This window comes from Pongo pygmaeus, chromosome 1, assembly GCF_028885625.2.
Source record: "Pongo pygmaeus isolate AG05252 chromosome 1, NHGRI_mPonPyg2-v2.0_pri, whole genome shotgun sequence".
NCBI classification, from domain to species: domain Eukaryota; kingdom Metazoa; phylum Chordata; class Mammalia; order Primates; family Hominidae; genus Pongo; species Pongo pygmaeus.
Window position 1 is genome coordinate 109,954,323 of NC_072373.2, and position 24,833 is coordinate 109,979,155.

General features: G+C 43.4%; 2 protein-coding genes across 2 annotated transcripts in view; one reads left to right on the forward strand and one right to left on the reverse strand.

The window, feature by feature from the left end:
- Positions 1–12,809, reverse strand: part of PHGDH (phosphoglycerate dehydrogenase) — a 34,181-nt gene extending 21,372 nt beyond the window's left edge. The window contains exons 1-2 of the mRNA XM_054454517.2: positions 10,596–12,809; positions 1,447–1,598 (exon numbers count right to left, since the gene is read on the reverse strand). Of these exons, the coding sequence (XP_054310492.1) occupies positions 1,447–1,598; positions 10,596–10,733 (290 nt within the window). The 5' untranslated portion in view covers positions 10,734–12,809. The remainder of the gene's footprint in view (positions 1–1,446; positions 1,599–10,595) is intronic.
- A 9,836-nt stretch (positions 12,810–22,645) lies between these two features.
- ZNF697 (zinc finger protein 697) overlaps positions 22,646–24,833 on the forward strand; it is an 80,016-nt gene continuing 77,828 nt past the window's right edge. Inside the window, exon 1 of the mRNA XM_054454532.2 lies at positions 22,646–23,081. Within this exon, the coding sequence (XP_054310507.1) occupies positions 23,053–23,081 (29 nt within the window). The 5' untranslated portion in view covers positions 22,646–23,052. The remainder of the gene's footprint in view (positions 23,082–24,833) is intronic.

Genomic DNA, 24,833 nt, shown 5'->3' on the forward strand with positions numbered 1-24,833 from the left:
TACAGGCTGATGCCAACATACCCGGCTTTTCTTTTTGTTTTTTGGTATTTTTATAGAGATGGGGGATCTCACTTTGTTGCCCAGACTGGTCTTGAACTCCTGGGCCCAAGTGATCCTCCCCCCTTGGCCTTCCAAAGTGCTGGGATTACAGGTGTGAGCCCCCACACCCAGCCCCAACCTAGCTTTTATTAGTATTCTCCACCTGTCTGACTACTCTTCCTATCTCTCAACAAGTTCTGAACTGAGAAAGCCTCCTCACACCCTAAGTCACAGGGCAATGCAGACCCTTCCCATTTTATAGAAAAAAGAATAGAGGTGGCAACCCACAAAACTATTTTTCTTTTCTTAAAGGCTTTTTAGGTTTTTGAAAGAATTTCATACATGTGTTCACCCTGATTATTCCCCTACTGGGTTTGTCTTTTTCATCTCTGGAATGAAGGTTAATAAGGTTACAAGAAGAAAAAGTCAAGAGATCCTGTATAAGATAAAGGGACTCTCAGAGTCTGTCTGTCTGCAAAACCACCTGGCTTCTCATCCTCCCACAGCAAACAGGCTGTATGGGGGAGCAAGTAGAGGTGCAGAGATTGGGGCCTGGCTGCCTCTGGGTCCAAGGCAAGAATGTGAGACGGGTTATCGTTTAACATTTCTACTGTTGAATATTGACTTCAGTCAGGTGACCAATTAACCTCTACCCTACAGGGGGAAGTGCAGCGCAGGGGAGGGGAAAGGTCTTAAGGACAATGAAGTCTCCAAGGGAAGAGAAAAGTCTTAAGGACAAAGAGGTCTGGGGATGGCCTTGCCATACCATCTAAGTGACAGAACAGGTACAGTACAGCATTGGCGTGCTGATGGCCTCTGCCCCTGTGCTTCTGCGGAAACAGCTTTAAAGGGGACCCTTTTCCTCTTGCCCTAGAGCGCTGAAAGAGAAACTAGTGTCTTAGTTCCAGAAGGTGGCAGGGAAGTGGAGAGGGCAAGGATTCTAGTCACTAGTCTACTAGCAAAGGTTGTGCCTCTGTACAAGCACAGTAAAGTAGAGCTGACAAAAACCTGACACAAACAGCATTAATAGAGGCAGAGGAGGCTGGGTGGGAGCAGGAAATGCAGATGAACTCACTGACCTTCCGATTCCTGAACCAGGTCGCAGAGGTGCAAGCAACTGCGCATGGGCTGGGTTCGTGAAACATTTTGAGATTAGACAGGGACTCTCAATTTCAAAAACTGTGGAACCCCCTGATGGCATTGGTGATATAGTGGTGAGCATAGCTGCCTTCCAAAAACCTTGGAACCACTATGCTGTGTGTGTTGACCATGCAAGCCCTAGACCAGGCATCCTCCTGGAAGCCCTTCCAATGGACTCAGCTTTCTCTCTGGTGAGTTTTTTCTCCCTTGGTGTGGTCAGTCTCTGCACTCACCCCTCTTCCCCCACCCGCAGCCTCCATGACTTACTTCATAACCAAGATGCCCTTCCTTGTTGCGGCCTCCAGATCCACATTGTCCACACCTGTGCCAGCCCTGCCCACCACCTGGAGTTTCTCAGCTGCGTTGATGACATCAGCAGTCACCTTGGTGGCAGAGCGAACAATAAGGCCTTCACAGTCCTGAAGCAGAAGAAACATTTGGGTCCAGAAAGTAATTCTGTGAGAACTCGTAAAGCCTCAGGCACATCATTGCTTACGCCTGAGTAAGAGATGCATTTCCAGAACCTTAGGAAGTCACTGATGACTGCCAGCTCATAGACATCTCTGGTATACTCACTAGGGAAACGTGGGCTAGGACTCATGCTGATTTTTACTTAGAGTGGAGGAGACTGTGCCTCTAACACACCAAGTGCTTTGTTTGGCATGCTCAAGAAAGGGCAGCATTGGCCCATGGGCTCTGGGCACCTGGCTCATCTCTCTAGACAGCACCATGATGCCTGCAGCCTGGATGTCCATCAGACACATGCTGGAAGTCAGGGGCCATTTCCTGTTCCTCTCTGTATACCATATCATTCCTGCACATTGCTTGCTCAAAATGGGAGTTCCTACCTGCTGGCTGATTTTGATATATCCAAAGAAAAAAAGGCAATCTCATCTGTCCACACATCTGATAGGTTCTGCCATTGGTCAGGCCTGGGTTCAAATCCAAGGCCCCTGCCTTCCCAGCTATGAATCAGCTTCGGCCTTCTCAAGTGTGTGAGGAGCAAGCGAGAGAGAACAGGCACAGCACCTAGCACAGTATCTGGCAACGCTTAATGAACATCACTACCTCCATTAGACACTGAGCTACTAAGGGCAGAGGTGGGATCAAATTCTACTTTGTAAGCCCCTTTCCCTGACACAGGGAAGGCACTCAATAAATGTTGGTTGGCCGAATGAGTAAATAATGAATGAAACGAATGTTGAAAGAAAAACATTTCCTAAAAGAGAGACCAAAGGAAGAGGGGCAGGGGACAAATGAGAGCAATTAAATTCATCTAGACTTGCTCAGACACCCAGGCAATATTAGACTAAAAATATACAAATGCAAAAAATAAGACACTGAATTCATCACAGCCACTATACGTGAGCTAAGTCAGATCCCCAAGACAATCTTCCTTACGCTCACCCAGAATCCTGTGGTATGTGGTTCTTTCCAGAATAAGAATATTCTTGCTCAAACACAGAATGAGAATCCCTAAGAAATGGGGCAGGTGAGCAAGTCCACACTCTGTCCCAAAGTGGCAGACACCAGGCCGGTGAGAAAGCAGCAAGTATGCTTTCAAAAGCACCAAGCTGGGAATCAGGAAGACAGAGTTCTAATCCTAGATCTGCCAACAATGTGTGGATCACTGCAGTAATTCACCTCACTCTATAACCTTAGTCTCTATCTGTAAAATAAAAGAGATGGAGCACATGGCTCCTCAGATCCATTTTCCCCGTAGAGCTCTCAGCTGGATCCCATGAAAACCTTCTTTTCCCTTCATTCCCACTGCATGGATTCTGGAGATAGAGAAAGGCCATGAGAAGTTGGCTTCTAGGGTAAGGGCCCACACTGTGTTTGTTGTGCACAAGCCTAGAGCATAGGAGCAAATATGGACAAAGTAAATGTAAGGAGAGCAGTGGGTAATTTTATCTCTACTGACAAGAGAAGAGGAATGATGCTTACGCTGCAGCATAGAATATTTAAGCCTTAAGAGCTTCTAAATACTGGAATAATTGTTCAAGAGCAATAGCAGAACGATTCCTCTGGAGGTGTTTATGCATCACACATCCTCACTGCTTGGGGGCTGTGCCTACCAGCAGAGAGAAACATGCAGGCGGCCTGGAAGACTCTCCTAAGCCCTTTTATGTCTGAGGTTCTGAAGCAGAACGTCAGAGTGGGAGATTCGAAGAAATGTTCACCAGCATCTGGTCCAACCCCATTTTATAGAGGAAAAACTGAAGCCCAACAAAGTTAAGCCCGCCTACTTCCCCTTCCCCTCCCCTGTACTTTTCTTCCTTCATTTTATCGGATGCCCGCTATGTATGTATCTGGCATTATGCTAAACTGATTATGACCTGGGTGTATACAAGTCACATGGGCACCCAGAGCTTAGAGGAACCAAACAGAAGCCACTTCAGTGCTGACTGGCCCAATGCTGAGGCCAACACCAGGTGAGCACCTGGAGGTACTCTGATTTCCCCCCATAGCAGCCTAGATAAATATCAGCCAAGCTAGGCAGAAACAGGATACTGACACCTTTTCCACATTCAGGTCCACCACACAGGCTCCAAGGAAAAGGATTTCCCTGCCTGGACACACTTTACTGACTTTTCAAGGCGCAATAAAGTTATCTTCCAGGAAACATTTGCCAACAACCCTGAACTGTCACTCTCCCTACACCCCACCATTTTTGTTGTGATCACCAATATAATATGTTTCATATCTAGTTGTCCTCTCTTAGACCTGCAGTTTGGTCTCCTTAGTTATATTTTCTATGCCTAATGCAGGGATTTTATATTAAAACTTTATCTACTCTATACCATATATCCATAGTACCAGCCTCACCAGCACATAAACCATTTATTGAGCACCTGCTGGGTACTAGGCATTACACCAGTTGCTTTACATTATTCTCTCCACAACTCCAAGGAGAAGGGGTATAATTATCCCCAGTTTCCAGATAAAGAAACAGAGGCTTTGAGAGGTAACCTGCCCAAGGTCACTCTCACAGATCAAAAACCAGCCAAGAACTGGAAAGTCATTGCCACTGGCTAACTCTGAGATTGTAACTGAAGAAGAGTGGGTAAACCTACCAAGATGTCAAGAAGATAGGGCCAGAGCCAAGGCCATGGCCAGTTAGGTGCAAAAACCAAACTGTAAAATCCCTTGGAGAGATTTACCAGTAACAATAGCTACCATTTTCTGAGCAAGTACTTTGTATCCAGCACTGTGCTTCACAACAATCCTAAGACAGATATTACAATTATCCCTATAGTACAGACAAGCAAACTGACACTTAAAGAATTTAGAGAACTTGCTGAAGTCACATAGCTAGGATATGGTAGAAGCTGGAATCAAGTCCAAATCTGTTGAGTACCAAAGTCCAAGTTCCAACTACCTTCCAAATACAGCATTTAGACACCTAAACCAGGAGAGACATTGCCAGAAATCCTGTGGCTTCTCCAAGATGGCAGAACCTAACAAAGGGAACCTAACAAAGGTCCCTGGATCTTCTGGTGACCTACTCCTCCCAGCCAGCCTGCCTACTGGGGGATAATAGAAATAGGAACAAATGCCTCTGTCGAGAACAGCAAGTTGCCTGTGGCCTGTAGGCAAGCTCACAGATGATACTTCACAATGAAGCGTTTTATACACTTCCATTGAATAAATGAATTCAGTGATGAGAGGCCAGTAGAAACCACCCTCATCAGTCCCCCATCCTCACACCTTCACCCTCTTTCCCAAATAACTTTAACACGTCACATGCCTGAAAATCGCCCATCAGAAATCCCTTCCTTTGACTGTGATAAGGAGGCATAAGGTCTACTTCAAAGAGTGCTCAAGGATTTTCAAAAATCTTATTAAAAGAAGTTGAAAAAAAGCAGGAAAAACATGTTCAGAAATTGACAAATCAGTCAACAGAACTAAATAGACACTAGACAAACAGAATATGTGAGAATTTAGAAAATAAAAAGCAGAACTCAAATTGATGGGGAAAGGAAGAACTAAACAAGAAATAGTGTTATGAAAATTCAAGAAGAAAAATAATAGACTGCTACCTCACTTCAGATTTTTAAAAATCCAGATGAATTAAAGAATTTTTAAAAATAGAAGCATTAGAAGAAAATGTCAAGGGATATTTTTATGACTCGAATTGGGAAAACCTTTCATAAGCAAGGCACAAATCCCAGAAACTCTGGAAGAAAATATTGACAAATCCAGTTACATTCAAATTTTAAACTTCTGCGTGGAAAAAGATCCCATAAACAAAAGCAAGTAGTGGTCCTGATATGTGGAGAAAACTTTCACCATATGTAACAGAACAAGGATTCGTCACCAAAAGTGATAGAATTCCTACAAATCAACATTTTTTTTTTTTTTTTGAGACAGAGTTTCACTCTTATTGCCCAGGCTGGAGTGCAATGGCGCGATCTTAGGTCACTGCAACCTCCGCCTCCCAGGTTCAAGGGATTCTCCTGCTTCAGCCTCCCGAGTAGCTGGGATTATAGGCATGCACCACAAATCAACTTTTTTAAAGGATAAAGAACACAATAAAAAATAGGTAAATATATGAATAGGCAATGCACAGAAGAAGTACAAAGTGGTCACTAGTTTCACTAGTTTACAGACTCTTCAACACTAAATATCAAGGAAATATAAATTTTTAAATATGATATTTTCGGGCATCATTTTGGCAGAAAGAAAATGAATAATATTCAGCATTGGTGAGCATGGAGGGAAACAGGAGTGTACACTGCACGGCCTTTTTGGAGGGCAACTGGGCAGTGGGTGGGTAAGCACATTTTTAGTGGTCATTTCTTTGCAGCCAGCAATGACACCTTAGAAAATTGGTAACACACTGAGGAAATACAACCTCCTTTCAAGTGGTCAGCTCAGGACCAAAAGTCAAAGTTCAACTGACAAGAAGCAGACATGGAGCAAGAGGAGAAGGGACCACCCAGAGTCATCATCTTATCACCTTGTCTCTCTAGCATCAAGTTCCAGAGCCCACATCTCGGGCCCAGTCCTGCTCCAGAGGCTCTACCAATCATTCCCTTGGGCCTTAAGGGTCCAGCCTTCTTCAATGTTCTCTCCAAAGCTGCCACAATGCTCCTCAAACCTCGCAAACCTGCTCCCCACAGGCAACACTAGCTGGAGAGCATGTGGACTCCCCAAAGTCCACCCATTCTTGTAGCCTCTGAACAAGCACAGAAACAGCACTATTGTTTCTTTCATGAGCATGGACTCTCTGGATGGATCTCCCTTGTGAAGATTTACACTGTAGTCTCTTGACTTTTCCCTCAAACCAGCCTTCTTTGGTGCCAGGGAATCTAAGAGTCCCCAGTCAGACTCCTACAGACGAGCATCAGGTCTCACCTGTCCCAAGGGCAGAAACTCTCACTCAGGGGACCTTGGTCCCACATTAGAACCAGACATCCCACATCAGTCAGAGTTAATGAGCTTCCAAGGCCTCTTACAACCTCAACTAACCACTCTATCCACTCATTCAATCAGCACATATTCACAGACAGCCTGAATCCAACCTACCTCCTGCTGGACCCTCAAAGCCCCTGCACCCAAGCCCCTTCCCTCCTCACGCCACAACTCACCCCCTTCAAAGACTTTGCCCCAGGCTGCCGGCTCCTGTCCTCTACTTATGCAAACTACAGCCCTAACCAAATGCACCCATCTGCTCACATCCTCTGCAGTTTGCGATTAAAACTTCTCCAGTGTCCAGAGATCCTCCCTCCTCTTTGTCATTCCCTGGGTGAGGAAGCAAGTCTCTCTCTACACAGCACCAAATTCTGATGTTCACTGCCCTCTGCGTGTGGCTTCTGTGTCTGCACTGTGGCAGGAACAGGCACTTCCCACACTTCCTACAGGTTCTCCCGCTCCCTTGTCCTTAGCTGCTGTTCAGCTAGAAAACTGCTTGATTTATCGCTGTTCCAGACAAACTGCTAACTCAGCAATGGGAACCCATTCCCGTTCCTCAAGTTCACACATGCTTCCTTTCCCAAGAGGACAAGCTTGGCCTATGAGGTAATTCTAGCATTGCCGTGCCTCTGACTTAAATCATAGGGAAAGACAATGAAACTGTCCAGGTCATGTTCCCCAGCTATAGGGAAGGCAGGTCTACCCTGTTTTGCACAAGATATGTGACCGTGATTAATTTGATGGTTATTTAACTTTTTCAAACTAAATCCTTGTGTAAAGGCTGGGAAGTTCCTATTTTAAAGAGGTTTTGAAAAGAAATTTGGCATGGAAAGATTTATTCCCTTCTTAATCTTTCTTCAAGTACTGATATGAAGATATGGATGTGCTTCAGTAAATTAAATACCATTACCAGTGTTTAGTTTAGTGGTCCTGACCAGCAATGCTACTTAATGAAACAGAAGAAAATACCAGAATGCATCATATGTAAAAAGAGTAAGTATTATTTCACAAAATGTGTGTGTGTCTGTGTGTACACATATGTATGAGTGTTTAAGTTATGACATAAAACAAATTTTTTATTGTGGGTCACAGTCAAAGTTTAAAAGCCACTGATACATGGTAATATTATTTAAATATTTTCCGGCATATTAGGTATATTTAAGATGTGAGTTCCAAACAAGGTGCTTTATTATTTTAAGGCAATGTTTTCCAAACTTTTTTGACTGAGGCTCACTGTAAGAAACACATCTTTTTTGGTGGAGGGGTGGGACAGGGTCTAGCTCTGTTGCCCAGGATGGATTGCAGTGGCGAGATCATGGCTCACTGCAGCCTCAACCTCCTAGGCTCAAGCGATACTCCCACTAGAGCACCAGGCTGGGAAGAGTGACAGCAACCAGGGCCTCAGCCCTCTACCCCACCCCTAAGTAGCTGAGACTACAGGCTTGTGGCAAGATGCTTAGCTAATGTTTGTATTTTTTGTAGAGACAGGGTTTTGCCACGTTGCCCAGTCTGGTCTCAACCTCTTCGGTTCAAATGATCTGCCTCCTTTGGCCCCTCCCAAAGTGTTGGGATTACAGGCGTGAGCCACCGCGCCCGGCCAAGAAACACATCTTTAAGTTGTAATTTCATACTCACATACCACACACATACAACTACACAACATAATTGAAACAAAATTCATGAAACAATACTTACAGCCTTACTATCTGCATTGCTGTCTGATATTTCCTACTTTGTTTTTTAAAATGCTAGTCATGACCCATTAAACTGAACTATGACTTGCTTCAAGTCTGAAAAGCACCACTGAAAGGGCAGGGAGGAATGATTATACTTCCTGACCAGGGGGTGAGTGAGAGGAGACTGCCTGCCCAGAATACAAGGCAGTGGGAACCAAGGCCAGGCCCGGTTCTAGCAATGGTGCCAAAGCTTCCTTCAGCATTAAAGAGATTTCAGTGGGGGAGGGCAGGAGACACTATGCCAGACACCTCTTCATGCAGAATAAAAAGGCATAGTGTAGAAATGAGGACCCTTCAGTGGGCTGACCAAGGAGATTAATTGGCATTCTGAACCAAATGTGTTGCAAAGACAGACAAGAAAGCTGAGCCCTCCCAAACAGTCCAAAAGTGCCCAGCAGTCAAGTTAGCCAACAAACACTCCTCCTCTCCTGCCAAGAGTTTTCAGTGCCTTTAAAATGTTCTCCAAGTTTCAGCACCAGACTCCCAGCAGCCACCCAGCTGATTCCTGACTTCATGGAACAACCCCTCATTATGGATGAGGCCTCCCATTCCTCTCAATTCTGCCCTCATCCCTCCCTATCCCCACCCCCTCATTGGGGTATCAGGTTTCTAATTTCCTTTAGAGAGGTGAAAGCACTTGATTGCCACCCTCTTCCCAACCTGGTGCTCTGGTGGAGGTGAGAGTCAGAGGCTGTTCTGCAGGACACCCCACTGCCTTTCCTGGTTGTTCTCCAGAGCCATTGATACCATTTCACACAAGAAAGGAGGTGACAGATGTGAGGAGCCTGCCACCCATCCAATCCTACTCAGGTCCTAAGCCCTTGCCCACCAATTCGGTGCATGATGATTGGCCCTTTCTCTGGCTTTTCCAGCAGGGGAGCACGCAAAGGTTAGGGAGCTAGATGGTCTAATTCGGGGCTATGCTCTGTGTCATCTGCTCAACTGTCTCCTGCGTATTAGCCATGCTCCCTAACCAGCTTACAAACTTCTTGACGGCAGGGACCAAATTCTTCTGAGTACAGGGCAGAGCTGGATACTTGGATATAGTGTCACGCCATGGTGACAAGATCCAAGCCAGCAGATACAAAGGCAGACAAAGAGAGCTAGGCAGGTTCCAGGACCACGGGGTTGTGGCACAGCTAAAGCAAAAACAGCAGCCTCTGCGGTCTAAGGGGTCCTCGAAGAAGGAGATGGCTGAAGGTGGTGGACAGGGCTGAGGCTGGCAGAAGGCGGCTGTGCGATTTGGAGGGTGGGGGAGAATATACTGGATCAGGTGAGGTAGAGACTGGGCAGCTGGGTCGACTCCAGAGGTCGAAAGTGCAGGCACTGGAGTGAAGGGTTCACAAAATAAATATTCCGGGCAAGGCCAGCAGGCCTTTTCAAACACAGTAGATAAAGATTTGAAGTAGATTAATTATATATCACAACAAAAGGAGATAAAAAATTGCTAAGACTATAAATCATCTGGGAGCGTTTGGGATCGGATTCTAGTCGTGTCTGGTCACTCCCAACCAGCGATAAACCAAAGGTGGGGAGGAGGCTAAATCTGGACCCCAGCGCTCCCCGCCCGCCTCCCTTTCCTCCGAAGGCTCCCAGGAGGCAGAAGGGCGGCGAAAGCACGGAGCAGTCTTGCATCAGACGAGGGGCGGGTACGTGTTCGCTGCCTTACGAGGGCTGCCTTCCCCTGCAGCTGCCCCAGCAGCCACGAGACTGGTTGGGGCTCCGCCAGCGTGCCCCCGCCCCCCGCCCCCGCCACCGCCAAGGCAGGCTGGAATCAGCGGGGCGGCCAGAACTTGGTTGGGAAGAATCGCCAGTCCCTGGGTTCCCCGCAAAGAAGCCACTTTGGGGCCCCTCTCCCGATCCCCCCGCGCGGAGGCGGTTGGGGGTTGGGGGAGAGGCGGCTCCAGGCTGCCAGAACAACCGCGCGCGAAGGCGCTGGGGCGCCGCGCTGGCATCCCGGGCTGGCATCCGCGAGCAGCCTGCAGGACCAGTTGGAGCAGCCCGCACTTTGCAATGCTAGCGGAGGCATGCCAACGTGACAGACGCGGTTGCAAACTAAAAGAAAAGTTTGCATCTCGCCGCCGTTTGTTCTTCCCTCTTTCTGCCTCCTCCGCCCCCGTTCTCCGCTACTCCCCAATCTCAGGAGGCCCCGGAACTAATTGATACGGGGGGCACGCGAAGGGGGCGCGCTGGCCTGGGCGCAGCCAGCCTTTTTCCGTGGAGGTTGCCCTAGAGACCTCAATTTTCTCTCGCTCGCCTTACCTGCAGCTCGGCTATCAGCTCCTCTTTGCTAAGGTTCTGCTTTTCCACCACCTGCAGCCCTCCATCTTGCAAGATCTTCCGGCAGCAAGGGTCCAGGCTGTCACTGATGAGCACTTTCCGCAGATTTGCAAAAGCCATTGCTGGAGTTGGCCTCGGAATCGGCCGCTGTGAGTAGAAGTACCTAAGCCAAGAAGCTGCGGTTCGGCCTGGCGCGCTAGAGTAACTGGGCAGTATTCTCGAGCTCCCGCTCCCCCGTCATCTCCTCCTCCTCCTCCTACAGTGTCCTTTTGATTGGACGGAAATACTCAAACTCTCCGCGACTCCGCCTCCTCCTCGCGGCTCTGAGGTTGCCAAATCCCTGCCCGCTTTATTATCCTCCCGCGATGAATTTCTCCATCTCAGCCAAAGCTCTTACCTACACCTGGTGAGCATATAAAAAGCACAATTTACGCTGACTAGCTGATGCATATCTGAAATGAACGGAGAAATACACCTTCTCATCCTGAGAGAAAAACTTCATTTTCACTTTTCGTCCTAAGGATTCATTTATTAATTCCTTAAGAAATTTTTTTTTGAGTGGTTAAATGTGCAAGGCATTGTGCTAGACGTTGAAGGGAATTCGACTATCAAAAAGATATATCCTCTTTCCTCCGGTGGCCTAACATCCTAGAGTACCAAGCACACAGACTTGGAAAGTTACGTAGTGAAAAGCAATAGGAAGCTTTCTGAGACACCACGGAGCTGTGATTAATTTCAAATTAGTGATGCAATGAGAATTATGAGTTTATAAAAGAGCGGGGATCTGGTGCATTTAAAGTAGGCATACTTTGTTAAAGTTATTTATTTGCTGTCCCTCCACTTCCTCTCTAATTATGAAAAAGAAAAAGGAAAACGGGATGTCAGTGTGGTTTAATTGACCAAGGAGGCACTTCTCAGCTCTTACCTCTTTTATATTTAAACCCCATAACCGACATGCTCTCTCATGCCCCATTTTACAGAAATGTCAGAAAATTCGATTTGGGATTAAGGTCACCTAGAATCAGAAGCAGAATCAGAGATGCTCATAGTTGAGTTAGAATTCAGCTTTATGGACATATCCATTCCAACTAACCATTGTGTATTATGTCATCCTGAGCTATTCATAACTCAAGTGCTAGATCCTTATCCTACAGAACTATGCAATATCAATTCTATAAAGTAATGAAAATTCTATACTGATAATTCCTAGGCACAAATCAGATTTATAGACCCAATGTCCTCAGTGGGTAAAAAAAAAAAATTGTCTATCATGTTTACTTGTTCTGATGAATTGTTATTCCTACATTCCAAGACTCATCAGCATTCAAATTCTCTGTCTCTCTTGAAGTGCCCAGCAGTACCCTAGGGTCTAGGGACAGACAGGAGACCTATCACAGGAGGCTTAATGGAGGGTCTTGGGAAGCCTCCATTTTTGTAACTGCTTTCCTTCAACTCCTCCCAGGGCTCACTAACTGCTTCCTTTCAGTGTAGAATCTAAACCCTGCTATCATTAACATGTAATCCCACCCTTTCACACTAAGTCAAACTTCTTGGATACTGACTGAACTCACAACCCAGAGGGCAGCCTGATCCCCTGTTTTCTTTATTTATTATTTATGACCCACCTACTTTTAAAACAGATCCAAGCCACACAATAAAAGACACTTCTAAACCATTAAGAAAATAATTAACAGATAAGAGTCCATTTTCAAGTGAAAAGGAGGGTGTGTGATAATTGTTACATAAGTCAGAAATGTTCCCTCCTTTTAAATTTCTGTAGAATTAACTTCGCGTTATCTCACAGTGCCTTAAGGAATATATTTATGAACTTTTCATGTCTTGTTCCCCATGGACTCTCATTTCCTTAAGATCAGAGACACGACTTTGTATACCCCCAGTAGTGCCTAGCACCATGCCTTCCACATCACAGAGGCTCAGAAGAGGTTTGATTCAAAAATTAATTTATCCAGTACCTCCTATGTGCTAGGCCCTGTGACACATAAGACACAGCCTTCTTTCCTCAAAAAGAAAAAAGAACAACATTTTAAGAAGAGTACCCCAGCATGGTGGCACATTGCTATAGTCCTATCTACTTGGGAGGCTGAGGCAGGAGGATTGCTTGAGCCCAGGAGTTCGAGGCTGCAGTGAACCATGATTGTGCCACTGCACTCCAACCTGGGCAACAGAGTGAGACCTGTCTCTAAAAAATAATAAAACAAAATTAAAAAGGTATAGTTTAAGAATTATAAATAAAGGTGTGCTGGAGTGCTTTGGGAGCAAGGAGGAGAACCATCTCCTGAGGTGCCAGGAAGATTTCCAAGCAAGGTTACCTTTCAGCTAACCTTTTGAAACTCATTCAAGGCAGCTACTTTGAGAGGCTCAAGGATACAGAGATAGGTAAAACATAACCTGCCTTGAAGCTGCTCATGGTTAACTGCCTAATCTTGAGAGCTGAATATGAATTAGCCAGGGGGAGAAGAAATGACATTTCTAAAGGCTTAGAGTTGTGAGGAGTTGCAACATATTCATGGCTTCTCTACAATGGCTGTGGGGGATTCCAGTGGGATACTAGGAGGTGAGACTGTAGAGGGGCCAGTGGCTGCTCATGAAGGGCCTTGCTCTGAGGAGGAGTTTAAACTTGACTCCAAAGTTAGTACAGAGGTACTGAGTGATTTTTAGAAGCGATATCATTAAATGTGTTGCTGGTCGGGCTGAGACCTCATACTGCCAATACAGATAAATCCCTCACCACTACACCCCAGAATCTCCAACATCAATTGCAAACTAAGGGTTTTTCTTTGATAATTGAGGGTTGGAGTTGGGGAAATTTCTCCCTCTCCCTGTGTTATTGCATCCATCCATAAAACAGGAACTTTGGCCTGCTTGGAAGTAGTGGGAAAACAGTTCTGCCCTTCTCCTCAGACCCCTCCTTCTCTCCCTTCCTCTGGCACCAACCCCTTGGGAAGAGAAAACTATTCTGATTAGTGAAGTTTGGGGAAAAGGTCCTAGTGCGTGCCCAGGCCAGCCCCTTTTGGCTCTGTCTTTTGAAGCTGGAAGCCTAAAATAATGTACACACTCCTGCTTCCTTGTGTGTAGTGAATCTGTCAAGGCAGGACCTACCCCTGCCTAAGGTTGCAGGATGTCCAGCTGCTCTGCCTGTAACTCTGAGGATAAAGTTAATGGGGTTAAGGGGAGGAGAGTAGGAACTCTGTTTTTCTACTTGGAGACCAGCTGTGATATCCAAACTTGAATCATAAGAAATAAAATACGTAACAAACCTGCACATTGTGCACATGTACCCTAGAACTTAAAGTGTAATTAAAGAAAAAGAAATAAAATGATATTTTAAGATGTAGAAAATGAACTGTCATCCACAAAACAGGCATATCTTGATTTGAATTTCAGCTTCTCAAGTTATGAACAATGTGATTTTGGGCAAATTACATTGCCCCTCCAAGACTTAGTTTTCTCCTCTGTAATATGGAATGAATAGTATGATAGTGCTTACTTCATAAGGCTTTTGTAGGGATTAAATAAGGCAAAGCATAAAAGTGAGTGTAATCTCTAGTGCTTGACTTTCTTTCATTCATCCACTCAGTGTATATTTATTGAAACTAATGTGTCAGGCACTGCTGAGGGGGTTGGAAATGAAGCTTCGATTAAGACCGTCTCTGCTCTCATGGAGCTTACATTGTGTTTGAGGATAGAAAATAAATAAATAAACAAAAAATTGAACTGGATAATTTCAGGGCATATATAATAAATAACGTAAAACCAGATTATGTGAGAGACAGGATGAGGAAGAGGAGTCATAGACTTTATGATGAGGAAAGGCCTTCCTGAAAAGGTGGAGCTGGGGTTGAGATTGAAATAAGAAGAAACTGGCTATGCAAAGAATTAAAGAAAAATAGAATTCTAGGCAGAAGGAAAAACAGAACAAGTGTGGCACATTCAAGAAACCTGCTCAAATATTTCTATAGTACTTACTATGTGCCAGGCACTGGAATAACAATGCTGAAGAAGTCACATGTAGTCCCTGCCCAGAGGGAACTTTTTTTTTTTTTTTACAAATTAAAAAAATTTTTTAATTTGTAAGAAAATTTAAAAATGTTTCTATCCCTAAAGAGAATGAATCAAGTTACATATAAATAAAGACAAAAAGAGAAAAACAAAGAAGAGAAGAGAATGAGAGGGGAAGAAAGCGGAAGAAAGGAAAGGAGGGAGAAGAGGACAAAAAGAAAGAGCTTAGCCAAGCATATCTTCACTGACAATCTTGATTAAACTTCACTTTTCTCCCCATCGAGAATTCTTCACATTTGGCTATTATCATAAATACACTCCATAGAGAATCATTCAATAAATATTGTTTGAACAAGTGGACAGTCATCTAGAAAATAAAGTCAAATCTGAATTTTATGCCAAGACAAATTTCAAATAATTTATGTGTGAAATGTAAAAGCTAAAAATATAAAGAGCACAAACATCACGGAAGAATTAATTTTTTTTTTTTTTTTTTTTTTTTTTTGCTGGGGATGGCAAGGCAGCCCCATTCTTCAGTATTTATTTATTTATTTATTTATTTATTTATTTATTTTCTTTTTTTTTTCTCTTTTTTTATCATACTTTAAGTTTTAGGGTACATGTGCACAACGTGCTGGTTTGTTACATATGTATACATGTCCCATGTTGGTGTGCTGCATCCATTAACTCGTCATTTAACATTAGGTATATCTCCTAATGCTATCCCTCCCCACTCCCCCCACCCCACAACAGGCCCCGGTGTGTGATGTTCCTCTTCCTATGTCCATGTGTTCTCATTGTTCAATTCCCACCTATGAGTGAGAACATGTGGTGTTTGGTTTTTTGTCCTTGCAATACTTTGCTGAGAATGATGGTTTCCAGCTTCATCCATGTCCCTACAAGGGACATGAACTCATCATTTTTTATGGCTGCATAGTATTCCATGGTGTATACGTGCCACATTTTCTTAATCCAGTCTATCATTGTTGGACATTTGGCTTGGTTCCAAGTCTTTGCTATTGTGAATAGTGCCACAATAAACATACGTGTGCATGTGTCTTTATAGCAGCATGATTTATAATCCTTTGGGTATATACCTAGTAATGGGATGGCTGGGTCAAATGGTATTTCTAGTTCTAGATCCCTGAGGAATCTCCACACTGACTTCCACAATGGTTGAACTAGTTTACAGTCTCACCAACAGTGTAAAACTGTTCCTATTTCTCCACATCCTCTCCAGCACCTGTTGTTTCCTGACTTTTTAATGATTGCCATTCTAACTGGTGTGAGGTGGTATCTCATTGTGCTTTTGATTTGCATTTCTCTGATGGCCAGTGATGATGAGCATTTTTTCATGTGTCTGTTGGCTGCATAAATGTCTTCTTTTGAGAAGTGTCTGTTCATATCCTTCGCCCACTTTTTGATGGGGTTGTTTGTTTTTTTTCTTGTAAATTTGTTTGAGTTCATTGTAGATTCTGGATATTAGCCCTTTAGTAGATTGCAAAAATTTTCTCCCATTCTGTAGGTTGCCTGTTCACTCTGATGGTAGTTTCTTTTGCTGTGCAGAAGCTCTTTAGTTTAATTAGATCCCATTTGTCAATTTTGGTTTTTGTTGCCATTGCTTTTGGTGTTTTAGACATGAAGTCCTTGCCCATGCCTATGTCCTGAATGGTACTCCCTAGGTTTTCTTCTAGGGTTTTTATGGTTTTAGGTCTAACATTTAAGTCTTTAATCCATCTTGAATTAATTTTTGTATAAGGTATAAGGAAGGGATCCAGTTTCATCTTTCTACATATGGCTAGCCAGTTTTCCCAGCACCATTTATTAAATAGGGAATCCCTTCCCCATTTCTTGTTTTTGTCGGGTTTGTCAAAGATCAGATAGTTGTAGATATGCGGCACTATTTCTGAGGGCTCTGTTCTGTTCCTTTGGTCTATATCTCTGTTTTGGTACCAGTACCGTGCTGTTTTGGTTACTGTAGCCTTGTAGTATAGTTTGAAGTCAGGTAGTGTGATGCCTCTAGCTTTGTTCTTTTGGCTTAGGATTGACTTGGCAATGTGGGCTCTTTTTTGGTTCCATGTGAAGTTTAAAGTAGATTTTTCCGATTCTGTGAAGAAAGTCGTTGGTAACTTGATGGGGATGGCATTGAATCTATAAATTACCTGCCCATAGGGAACTTGCAGTCTAGTGTGTGAGCATGTATGTGCTATGTGTGTAGTCTGTGTCAGAAAAGCCTCAGAGACGGTAACACTTAAGCAGAGATCTGAAGGTGAAGACAGCCGGTGAAGACAACCAGTGAAGACCATTTAGAGGAAAGATAATAGTAAAAACAAAGTCCCTTGGGTAGGAAAGTACATGGATTTTTCTAGGAACTGACAGAAGGTCAGAACAGCAATGATATAGAGAATGTGGGTGAACATGGCAGAAGACAAGGTGGGAGACATCAGCAGGGGCCACACCATTGAGGCCATGGGAATAGTCTGGACTTTGGGAGATGCTAGTATCAGAAACCCAATGTAAGCTGGTTCAAGGAAAAAAGGGAATGTATTGGCTCAGGTGTCCAAAAAGATCAACTGTGGACAAAAACGTGCTCAGATAGTGTCACTGGCAATCCACGTCTCTCTCACCTGTCTGTTTTCCTCTGGCTTGCTTCATTTCCAGAAAGGCAAAATGTGGCAAGAATGTCACAAATTAGTAAAGAATATAAAATTCAGCCTTATAGTCTAGCAGTTTAGCCATCCTAAAAGATTGCACTGGTTTTCTAATAATTGCCACAAAATGTCCAGACCTTATCCTCATCAGACCCCCCCCCCCTCCTCACCCGGGCCACATATCTGTCCTTGGATTAGTCACAGTGCCCAGGAGGATGAATATGCAGATTTGTCAGTCCTGAATAAAGCAACCACTTCAGATCTCAGGAAAGAATTCATCTATCTGAAGTATACACTAAAATTATAAGAAAAGTGGGTCCTCAGAGGAAAATTCAGGGTGCTGAGCTGAAAGAAGGGAAATGGGGATTGGAGGACAGGCAAGGAACACCAACACTGACTACTCCACCATGGTTAAGAAGTTTAGATTTAATTCTAAGTAGATGAGAAACAATTGATGGGTTAATTATAAGGAGGGGACTAATACTAAATTTTCTACAGAGCACTCTACCTTAACACAGAAGCTACATTTCACAGTGTTTTCATGTTTTCATTATCACAATGACAATGATGATGATGGTGAGCAGGGAGGTGATTCCCTTGTGGGGCACATGAAGGGACAGGATAAGACACACCTATAACTTGAAAAGGCAACTCTCTGATAGTGAAAACTAAGAATCAGTGAATCATGAAGGAAGCTAATCATCCAGGAAAGTCACCTATCCTGAGAGAAGGCAGATGCCGGAAAAGAGTTTGAGGAGACACCAGATCAAAAGAGACTATTTCATCAAAATATAATTGAACATTAAAAAACCCTGTAACATAATGAATTATGATTTTTTTCTGTGGAAAGAATATATTAATAGAAAGGGCTAGTTAGCATATTCAACAAAAATGAGCCAAGAAAAGTCTTGGCTTTTACTCAGCACTGTTCCAAGAGAAAGAAAGGAAGATCGTGCGTGTGGCGGACAGGGGTCCTGTTGTCATTAGTGAGTTGTACTTTGATGTGGTACAGAGGGAATTCATCAGATGTTATCATAGTCTGTACAAAAACATGCCTCCTGATTCTACAACTCCCTTTCTTTGCCATGCTTCTGAGTGGTTATTTTGTTTTCCAGATATCCTGATGCCAGTAAAGAGCTGCTGGGTGATCTGTTTCCCACCAGTTACCATTGTCTTTAAGCCTTGTGGCAAAGGGGAGAAAACAGGCAAGGCTACAAAATGGTTTAAGGGCTCCCTGTCTGCAGGGAAATGCTGCTCAGGCACCCCAGCCAGGCAGTACAGGAGAGGGGAACTGGTGCATGGTCACTAGATGGGCAAGCTCCACTCTCACACCACTGAACATGGTGGCTATTTTGGTTTGTATACTAATATCATGTGAGTTGGTCTGAAACTCTGCTCAACATGAAAGTCTCTGATAGAAACACATTCTTAAATTTATTGATCTGAGGATGGAGCCTGAGCTGTTGCCTTGGAAGTCTCATAATCAGAGAGCTTTCTCATCTCAAGTTGAAGTTCTTCCCTTCAACCATTGTGCCTCAAAACCTGCTATGGTCACTGAATCCAACAAGAATCTAATGAAAGCTACAAACCTTCTCAACTTCTAAGCTGTGTATTCAGTTTTGAGGATACTTACACCTCCTGAAACCTGCTCATGGGCCTCCTAGGATCCCATGAACCTTTTATTGGAATTCTGTATGTTATATGGTTTAGGCATGGTAACAGATGCAAAATAAGCCTAAAAGTATGTAAACCAAAAAGTATCTGAGACAGTTCTCAATCAATTTGGAAGCTTATTTTGCCAAGATTAAGGACATGCCTGGAAGACAAGAACATGGAAACGGAGAAACAGTCTGTACTTTGTGCCTTTCTCCCAAGATGATTTTGAGGGCTTTGATATTTAGCGGGGAAAAGTGGACTGGAGGGGAAAAAGGGAGGGTATGGTAATCCACATGCTGCAAGATAAAAGGAGCAGGGAGGGGAAGAGTCAATTCTGTTTACATCTGGTGCCCAGTAAATGTGCAATAGGCAACACAAATCCTTGATTTCTGTCTGTCATTAATATGACATTCAAGCCTTTTTGTGTTGCTGTTTCTAAACTTAATATAATAGTTTAGAGATCAAAGGACTTTAGATTATATTTTGAAAGATTCAAAGGACAACAACACAATTAGAAGCACCTTCTTAACATGGTGGCAGGAGAGAGTCAGAGAGAGTGAAGGGGAAAGTGCTACACACTTTTAAACAACCAGCTTTTGTGAGAAGTCATTCACTATCATGAGAATAGCAAAGAGGAAGTCCACTCCCATGATTCAGTCATCTCCCACCATGCCACTCCTCCAACACATGGGGATTACAAATCAATGTGAGATCCTGGTGGGGGCACAAAGCCAAACCATATCATCCTGCCCCTAGCCCCTCCCAAATCTCACGTCCTTCTCACATGTCAAAATACAATCATGCCTTCCCAACAGTCCCCCAAAGTCTTAACTCATTCCAGCATTAATTCAAAAATCCAAGTCCAAAGTCTCATCTGAGACAAGGCAAGTCCCTTCTGCTTATGAGCCTGTAAAATCAAAAACAAGATACTTTCAAGATACAATGGGGGTACAGGCATTGCATAAATGCTCCCATTCTAAATGGGAGAAATTGGACAAAACAAAGGGGCTACAGGCCCCCTGCAAATCCAAAATCCAGCAGGACAGTCATTAAATCTTAAAGCATCAAAATGATCTCCTTTGACTTCACGTCTTTCATCTAGGCCACAATGACACAAGAGGTGGGCTCCCAAGGCCTTAGGCAGTTCTACACCCATTGCTCTGCAGGATACAGTGCTGGCAGCAGTTTGCACAGGCTGTCATTGAGTGTCTGTGGCTTTTCCAGAAGCATGGTGCAAGCTGTTGTTGGATCTACCATTCTGGGGTCTGGAGGACAATGGCCTGCTTCTCAAAGCTGCACTAGGCAGTGCCCAGTGGGGACTCTGTGTGGAAGGTCCAACCCCACATTTCCCTTCTGCACTGCTCTAGCAGAGGTTCTCTATGAGGGCTCTGCCTTTGCAGCAAACTTCTGCCTGGACATCCAGGCACTACCATACATCCTCTGAAATCTAGGTGGAGATTCCTAAACCTCAACTCTTGATGTCTGTGCACCTGCAGACCCAACACCTTGTGGAAGCTGCCAAAGTTTGGGGCTTGCACCCTCTGAAGTCATGGCCTGAGATGTACTTTGGTCTCTTTTAGCCATAGCTGGGATACAGGGCACCAAGCCCCAAGACTGCACAAAGTAGAAAGGCCCTGGTGCCCTGTGTCCTAGGCCTTTGGTTCTGTGATTGGAGGGGCTGCTGTGAAGACCTCTGACATGCCCTGGAGACATTTTTTCCATTGTTTTGGCAATTAACATTTGGTTCCTCATTACTTATGAAATTTCTGCAGCAAGCATGAATTTCTCAGAAAATTGGTTTTTCTTTTCTATCACATAGTTGGGCTGCAAATTTTTGGAAGTTTTATGCTCTGTTTCCCTTTTAAATATAAGTTCCAATTCCAAACCATATCTTTGTGAATACATAAAATTGAATGCTTTTAACAGCAGTCAAGTCACCTCTTGAATGCTTTGGTGCTTAGAAATTTCTTCCACCAGATACCCTAAATCATTTCTCTCAAGTTCAAAATTCCACAGATCTCTAGGGCAGGGGCAAAATGCCTTCAGTCTCTTTGCTAAAACATAGCAAGGGTCACCTTTATTCCAGTTCCTAACAAGGTCCTCATCTCCATCTGAGACCACCTCAGCCTGGACTTCATTATCCATATTACTATCAGCATTTTGGTCAAAATTATTCAACAAGTCTCTAGGAAGTTCCAAACTTTCCCACATCTTCTTTTCCTTTTTTGAGCCCTCCAAACTGTTCCAACCTCTGCCTCTTACCAAGTTCCAAAGTCTCTTCCACATTTTCAGGTATCTTTATAGCAGTGTCCCACTCTTGGTACCAATTTACTGTAATAGTCCACTTTCACACTACTATAAAGAACTACCTGAGACTGGATGATTTATGAGGAAAAGAGGGTTAATTGACTCATAGTTATGCTTAACAGTAAGCATGACTGGGAGGCCTCAGGAAACTTACAATCATGGTGGAAGGTGAAAGGGAGGCAAACACCTTCACATGATGTCAGGAGGGAGATAGAATGAAGAAGAAAGCACTACACACTTTTAAACAACCAGATCTCATGAGAACTAATTCACTATCATGAGAACAGCAAGGGGTAAGTCCACCCCATGATTCAATTACCTCCCACCAGGCCCCTCCTCCAACACATGGGGATTGCAATTTGAAATGAGATTTGGGTAGGGACACAGAGCCAAACCATATCATCAAGTATCTATTTCCTGAAATGATTAACTGATTAAGGATGCCTGAGGCCAAATTTGAGCAAGATAGAAAATGTTTCCTATCCCCAAGACAGCTCAAGGGGCTGGATTTTTAGTCTTTGGAGTTTGGCACTATAGGCAAAAAAATTTGAAAGAGCTATTTAAGGAGGTGTCCCTGAGGCACAGGGAATGCTGCTGAGGTGCACCTAGGTAGCAGAGAGGAGAGAGGTGAGGGAATGCATTGTCCTCCACCCTTCCATTCTTCTTTCCACTGGAGGGAAGTTCAGATTTTCCCTCTGAAGATTCAGGTCTGATTCTGTTGAAGTTAATTGACAATAGACAGAGTAACTGGGAAAAAAGGCATACAATCTTATTAACATGCATACCTACAGTGAAAAAGCAGGAAAATTATTATCCAATAACCTAATGGGAAGAGATGGAGAATGTAGGCAATTCTTTTGAGGTACAGTAAATGATTATTAGAGAGAATGAATGGACTTAGGAGACAGAAATTAACTTGTAGAATGCGAATGAGCCTGAGAGACAGACTAAAGTGAAATTAATCAAATAATCACACAAATGAGAATATATTTATAACCTAGGATAAATGTACTACAGAATTGGTTCTTTGAGAGTTTTTAACAAAAGAACTGAATAAAGACTTGTGGAAGAAGGAGGAAGAAGAGAATCAAGGTTTCTTTGAGGGAATGAAGATCCAGATGATATCTGAAGAAAGCTGAGATATTAACTAGCCCTCTGAACCTTTCATGGGGAAGAGACACAAAGGGGGAAAGAGTGCTCCAGGCAGAGGAAACAGGGTGAGTGCAGATCTTTTGGGGTGGGAGAATGGGAAGTGATCATGGAATGTTCATGAAACTGAAAGAAGGCCAGTGTGGCCAGAGTCCAGAGAGGAGGGTATGCACAGGTATGCACAGACTGTCATTCTAGTACCTCCAGGACTGGTGACTGTGTCACTGACAGAGATTGTTGTATCATCACAGTGACCATCAGCAGAGAAGCAGAAATGAGGCAAACTCAGCTGTGTAGGCAAGTGGGGCAGGAACAAGGAAATTCAGACTTTCACTGTTAATATAATTTGAGAATGTGGATGTTACATCCAAATGAAAGGATCTTCTGTAGTTTGAGGTGTAGTCCTCTGTCACAGCATTGAAGATTCAATCATTGTCATCAATGCGTAGAGAAGATGCAGTTTGATCCCTTGATGCCACTAGGATCTTAGGCAGGACTGGGTTGGAAGAAGGCCCTGGCACTGTCACTCCTTTGATAATTGCCATGCACATAGAAAGTGGAATTCAAGACAAAATGAGCGTCTCTAAGAAGACACCAGGTAGAAAGTTTCTTCCCATTCCATTTCTGTCATTCCTCAAGATGAATCAGAAAGACCTATGGAGAACAGAGGTACTTGCTGCAAAAGGTACTTTCCTGCAAATCTTTACCATCCCACACCCCCACCCCAAAAAATTCCAGGCTCTAAAGTCAGGCTTCCTCAACACATATCAAGTTGAAGATACTTCTATAGCTCAGTACACATGAGATTTCAGAATACAAATATATATATACTCAAATATTATATATATGGATGAAATTAGTTATAAATTCAAAGTCCTCATTTATTGTTTGCATTGATTGTACCGGAGGCATTAATCTTTCATTTTTTCCAAGTTCTTCTAGTTTTATTGCTTTTCCAGACAGCAAACTCTCCTCTCCATTCCTTGTCTTGATCTTGGAATTACTCTTCTCTCTTTTTAGGTTGCCTTCTCATACTTTCAGGCCGCAGTTGCCCTCTCTCCAAGCCTTCATGTCCTCAAAGAGGCAGCATCCTTTTCTAACCAGGCTCCAGGTCCTGTTCAGTGACTTTGATAAAATGTTTAACATTACATTTTAGGGCAATCTGGAATAATTCCTTGACTAACTTACTATCATCTAGACTCATTCTTCTGTATTGGATCCCTAATCTCTTACTTGCATTTTAGGGAGTGAGAAGGCCTGGGGCAAAAATGGGTAGCTACCTGCAATTCTACTATCAACTTTGAATCTGTTTTAGTAAAAGCTCTTACTAAACACATTCTCACTAAAGTACAAATGACTGATATAACTTTAATATAACTTCTCTCACAGTTATTTGCATGCACGTTTCATCTATTCAAATAAGATCTTATATTTATGTATGAATTATATATTTCATAAAATAACAATAACGTGGTAATGTAGAACAGACTGATATTAAGAACACTGTTTCCAAAATGAGAAAATTGGGGCACAAAGAAGCTGCATAGGACTTCTACTTCCAGCCAAATAGAGTAACAGAGTCCAGGTTTACCCTCCTACCTGAAACAACTAAAACAATGGACAAAATGCATGAAGCAATTGTCTTTGGAGATACTGGTCATTTGATGACAAAAGACAGAGATGTCTGAGACACAAGAAATACACAGGATAAATCTTATGATTGCCCCAGCTTACTGTATAGAGAGAGTTTCCAGGCTACAGGGCAGGGATGAGGAAACCTGATGGAGTACAGTGGTCTCCCTGACTTAAAGAAATCAAGCTGTGTGATAGAGAATGCTGCAGGGAAGAGAGGTAAAAATCGAGATAATTTTGGAGATCAGCAGAGGAGCCCCTTAGAGTTTTCAGCTGAGACTGACCATAGCATGCATGTGTTGACACTACTGGAGGCCAAGGAAAAACCTGCAAGGATTAGAGGGAGCAATCTCTAAAGCTCACACAGGCGAGGAAACATTCCTATACTCACCAGCCAGACTGAAAACTGAAAACCCTCATAATTTATGGGCCACTGGGCCTTGCCTCAGTAAAAGAGAAAAATTAGCTCCAAACTAAGATGGCTTACGTCCCATCTAACAAAGCTTAAAAGAAATTCCTGAAAGGATCAAACTGTTCCCAATTAACTTGGCTATGTCCCAGAACAACTTGAGAATAGAAATATATGTATAAATACAACAAAAGCCAGCATGCAACATGCAACAAAGTAAACTTCTCAATATATAGAATTCAATTTTAAAAATGACCAAACATGCGGTTCCAAGATGGAAGAATAGGAACAGCTCTCTGGTCTGCAGCTCCCAGCGTGATAGACCCAGAAGATGGGTGATTTCTGCATTTCCAACTGAGGTACCTGGCTTATCTCATTGTGACTGGTTGGACAGTG